A 5000-nucleotide genomic window follows, 5' to 3' on the forward strand; every position below is an offset into this window, starting at 1 on the left:
TCTCGGTAATTTTATGCATACAGCCGTGAGAGCAAAACATTACATAATAAATTCTTTAATCTAAACGACTCTGAAAAACTTTATTAAATACTCTGAAAGGATAAAATTATATCTAAATTGGCTGCAGAATGTTCTTATACTATTAGAAATGGGTAATCAACTCCTTTGCCTTATTTAAATAATCTACATGTTTTATCTACATTTTTTTTTAGAGATATTGTCTGTTTTTATTCAATTTTTCTGTCATGTATTTCTCATTTGCTTTATATTTTATTAATTTGGTTGTCAAAATATAACAATTTATACATTTTAAATGCTTTGGAAATACTGTACAAAATGTCATGCCAATAAAGCAACCTGAACTTGAAAGAGAGAGAAAGAGGAGCAGATTTTTCATTAGTGCGTGCTCATGACTCCTGAATAGCATAAAAGTAAGAGAAATAGCGGATTTAATTCTACTTTAACCAATTAAAAAGAAAAGAAAGAGTTTAAAACAGATCCTCAGTAAATTAAAATGGTGTTAATTCAAACTATGTTTTGTTTGTTGCATATAGTTAACTGTTTATGTGCTGTGGGTAAAAAGTGTGTTTCAATCCAGCTACCACCTCAAGTATATTTCAAACCTGTTTGAAACGCTGATATATTGTCTATATTCACTGGGAAATCAATTTTCAAAAGGAACACTGTGTATAATTGACTTTATTTTAACAAAAGTGAAGTATTCTGAAGGCTGAAGTGGCTGCTCTTGTCCAGTTAGTTTTGCTGTTGCTAAATTTTACACATTAAAAAAATTATTTTGAATCATAAAGGAAATTTGAAGAAATAGCTTAAATGTATTTATCAACTCAAAGGGAAAGATCTTCCATGCTGTATTAAGTGTTTGCTTTTTACTTCATTCATATGGCTAATCATGTGTTTGTTCTGCTGAATACAGACAACTATGACCCTGAGGCCTATAACCCAGAGTCTCCAGGACTGACCGGACCTGGCAGAGCTCAGTACCGTCATTTCATCCCTCGCATCCAGACACAGAGACCCAACCTTATTGGACTCACCTCTGGTGATGGACTAAACTCTCGAGGTATAAGAATGTTCGGGTCTACAAAGATTTAGTTTGTGGATTCCACGAGAGATTCTTTAACCGATCAGTTTTCTTTGTGTTTTTAGCAGCTAACATTGTGATCCAGACAGAGCCATCAGTCACAAGTGTATCAAACAGTGAGATGAGGTTCAACTCTGAGCAGGAGAACAGGAAGAGATGTCTACCGTCTACAGATGGACCACAGGTCAAAAAACCCTGGATGGACAAGTGAGTGATAAGCGTGTAGTGTCGAGACTAAAATATTGTCTTTAAAGGGCCATGAAACCCCCTCGTTTCAGCAGGGTGTTTTCACACCTCTACTTTGGAAAAAGTCAGAAAAGTGGGCGTGTCCAGCTTTGTTTAGGGGGGAGTGTCGGAGGAAGAAAAGTGGGATGGTGTGGGAGTGTCTATTTGGGCACGCGCGAGTTTCAGAGTCAAAATTCACACACACAGTAGAAAGAGATGGTGTTTAACCTACATGGACATCTGTAGTCGAATTATTTGCCAAATTATTAAATGTTGGACTTTAACTGCAGTTTGGCTCTTTCATTCAGGGAATTCATTCATGCCCCTCGCGACAAACGAGATATTTGATTCGAGGAACTGCTCTAAGCGTGTATTTTTCATGCAATGTTTGATACCGCACGGTGAATGAGAGAAAAAAAAACTCCGCATTTCCCGGAAACTTAGATGCACACGGCAGGTAGCGTCAGAAAGCCGCGTGTGTTATTCCGGTCACAAAATGCGGTAAAAACCATACACGAGGTTAAAGTTTGGTTGTGGTGCTAACATGTTTACACTCGGTGCAATAGTTTGTTAGATACGAACAAACTGAATAAACAAAGAGTACCGAATCTGTAGAGACAGGACAATCACCAGCAACTAGAGCCGCGTCTTTATTAAGAGAAGACTACAAGCTAATCCGGATCTCAGTGTTTGCAGATGAGAACAGCTCTCAGGTAAACAATAATCCTCCTTAGACACGTAAGTTATTGTTGTCGAGCGTCGCGTACACTGTAATCCACACGTGACTCTGAGCTCTCATAGAGAGAAAATGAAAACGAAACTTAACTGCAGCAAACTATAAAAGCAAAACTTCACGCTTGTTTTGCCAATACAATGTGGCGTCTCTGCCGTCTAAACACTGTGACAGTAATGAATACAATGAAGTTGCACAATAGAGCGCGCTGATTGGTTTGAACCAAGCCTTTCTCATGCATTAATGCATCACACTGTAAGACGTAATAAGACACACTCTGGCACAGACGTCCAGTCTGCACGCTGGAATACACGCTATTATGTCATGGCCGTGACGCAGCTTCAAAAATTTGTTTCAAACCGGAAGTACGAATTTGCTTGAAATAACGCAAAAACAACCAATTTACACTTTTTAGTGAAATATAGGTGTCCTAATAGTGTTTTTAGCAGTGTGGGACACATATACGACTGTCAACAGCTCAAAAAATGTGTTTTGGTGTTTCGTGACCCTTTAAAGTAGGGGTGTGAACCTACACTGGTCTCCTCAGTTCGGTTACGATTATCATGCCATCGATTTGGTTCAGTTCGATATCATGGTGCATTGACGATGCTTTCCATACACAATTTTATATTTTACTTCACAGCACAAGAATTCTTGTATTAAAATGTATAAATATATTTATATATTATTTATAATACAATTTTGTCCTTTAATATTCAGATATATGAACTGTACGTTTAAAAACTCAAGTACATGTGCACAACAACGTGAGCATTTATAGCAAATTAACAAATATAAATGTCCCACTCGCTTTCTGTGCTTTGTCGAGTTCTTACACCCCTCTGATTGGTCACGGGCTCAACAGAAAGGGCTGCGATTGGCTCTAAGGCTCTGGCGCTGTTCAGCGATGAGTGACACTGATAAACGGCAGCTGCGATCACAGCTGATCCATGATAGACACAGAGGAGAAAACTCACGCGCTCGTATCTGTATCCAGAAGTAGAGGTGTGAACTGCTGAAACAGGGGGGTTTTATGGCCCTTTAAAGGAACCTCATGAATCAGTCAGTCTTTCAACCAGATGTTTTCAAGAATGTCCCATGATATGGTCAATTAGTGTTTCATAAAAATGAAACTTAGGCCGTACTCACACTAGGTACAGTTGCCTCGAACCGGGCCAAAGCACGCTTGTCCCACCTCCTGTCTCCCCCGATGGCCCGCACTCACACCACAAATGGACCTCGGCACGCTTACGTCATCGCTGCTGCGCTGTTCAGTGAGAAGCGCTCTCTCACTCAGCAGCACAGTGGAGATTTCTCTAGTTATATCGTTTCAGTCGTTTGATATGCAGTGACATGCAGTCAAATATTTCACCAAACAGTCCTTAGGGATGCGGTGACACGCAGTCAGATATTTCGCCGAACAGATCCGCTACTTTTGGCGCTCATAAACAATCATAAAGCCCTCTTGCTGCAGGAATGAGGAGGTCTGCTGAAGGTGCGCAGCTGTTGTGCTGTGAGGAGTTCTCGTCTTTAATAAACTACGACAGTTTGCGTTCACTGAACAGTAAGAATGATTAATAAATCCATATGAAACAGCCCCTTAAAAGTCATGTCTCGCTTTCAGTTTCGGGCTTTTGCGCGTTTCGCACTCACACACAAGCGTACCGCGCCAAAGCCCAAGTGAACCGCGCTCAGGCACACCTCTTTTAACCGGGCCAGGGCCGGCCAAGTGAACCGTGCTTGAGCCCGATTCAGCACACTCACACTTCTCAAACGATCCGGGAAACAAGCCTGGGCACGGTACGGATGGCATAGATGGCCCTTAATCTTTGCATACCCTGAAGTATAATAAAAGGACATTTCCAGCATGATTGTATAAGAAATTAAAAGCTGCTCTCAGAACAGCGTTAAAAAGAAAAGAAAAAAGTATACTTTTATTTATGAGGGGGTGCTCATTATATATTAATATATAATAAAAAATAATTATTTAAATATGTGTTTTAGAGTGGCCATTATTTCATAATAAGAATTTATTTAAATTTTTTTATGAAAAATACTTATTTGACCACCAACTTTTTGAACTAAAAATTCATTATTTATTTGGATTGTTTTATATTCATACAGTATATTTACAATACATTTATGCACAATAGTTACATTAATGGGTAGATTTCCTGATTTGCGCTCTAATGAAGACTTTTCAACTTTACAGGCCAAATTTTAATAACCAGCATAAACCCACATTTCCGAAAAAGCACTATTATGTCAACACCAAACTAGAAGTTCGCAAAATCCCTCGTGAGCTGAACAACATCACCAAACTCAATGAGCACTTCAGCAAGTTTGGCACAATAGTCAATATTCAGGTAAGTATTCTGCTATATCAATTTTGCCCAGTACATCTGCATTTATGTGTACATTTATTTATATTTATGTAATGCTTTCGTTATACAAAATCACTTCATGTTTTTGTTGTTGCTGTTATTGTGCTTGCTGTGATGTCATATCCACAGGTGGTGTTTGGTGGCGATCCCGAGGCAGCATTAATCCAATATACAGCCAATGATGAGGCTAGGAGAGCCATCTCCAGCACTGAAGCCGTTCTCAATAACCGCTTCATCAGAGTTTACTGGCATAGAGAACCCACAGCCAACACACAGGAGCAGGGACCCAGTCAGAGCACAAACCCTGGACAACAACATCCCCCAACACACAAGGTTTGTCAGAAGATAGTGATGCTATTGATACTGGTGGAATGTCATGTTGAAACAGCAAGGTTAAGTAATGTATGCTAATTCCAGCAAATTCACTAGGTTGTTTTTGTAAAGGTTAAAAGTTGGAATTTTACTTTCCAGCTTTTTTACTGTTGTATTATTTTTTATCATATTTCCCGCCATTCTTCTGCATGCTTTAACAGATTTTTATTTATTTTTACTTCCA

General features: G+C 39.1%; 2 protein-coding genes across 51 annotated transcripts in view; one reads left to right on the plus strand and one right to left on the minus strand.

The window, feature by feature from the left end:
- The window catches only part of pcyt1bb (phosphate cytidylyltransferase 1B, choline b), a 658357-nt gene that overhangs the window by 519617 nt on the left and 133740 nt on the right, over positions 1-5000 (minus strand). The window lies entirely within an intron of this gene.
- Positions 1-5000, plus strand: part of rbm27 (RNA binding motif protein 27) — a 48399-nt gene that overhangs the window by 24171 nt on the left and 19228 nt on the right. For 32 of the 50 annotated variants that reach the window (XR_015520664.1, XR_015520665.1, XR_015520669.1 and 29 more), the window contains 4 exons: positions 935-1081; positions 1168-1309; positions 4273-4426; positions 4574-4777. Coding sequence is in view for 8 of the 50 variants with exons in the window: in XM_087301889.1 (XP_087158015.1) it covers positions 935-1081; positions 1168-1309; positions 4273-4426; positions 4574-4777 (647 nt within the window). In the remaining 42 variants the exon portion in view is untranslated. The remainder of the gene's footprint in view (positions 1-934; positions 1082-1167; positions 1310-4272; positions 4427-4573; positions 4778-5000) is intronic. The other 18 variants (XR_015520680.1, XR_015520677.1, XR_015520682.1 and 15 more) reach the window with 1 other exon arrangement.

Source organism: Danio rerio, chromosome 21 (genome assembly GCF_052040795.2).
Source record: "Danio rerio strain M-AB ecotype USA chromosome 21, GRCz13ab, whole genome shotgun sequence".
NCBI lineage: Eukaryota > Metazoa > Chordata > Actinopteri > Cypriniformes > Danionidae > Danio > Danio rerio.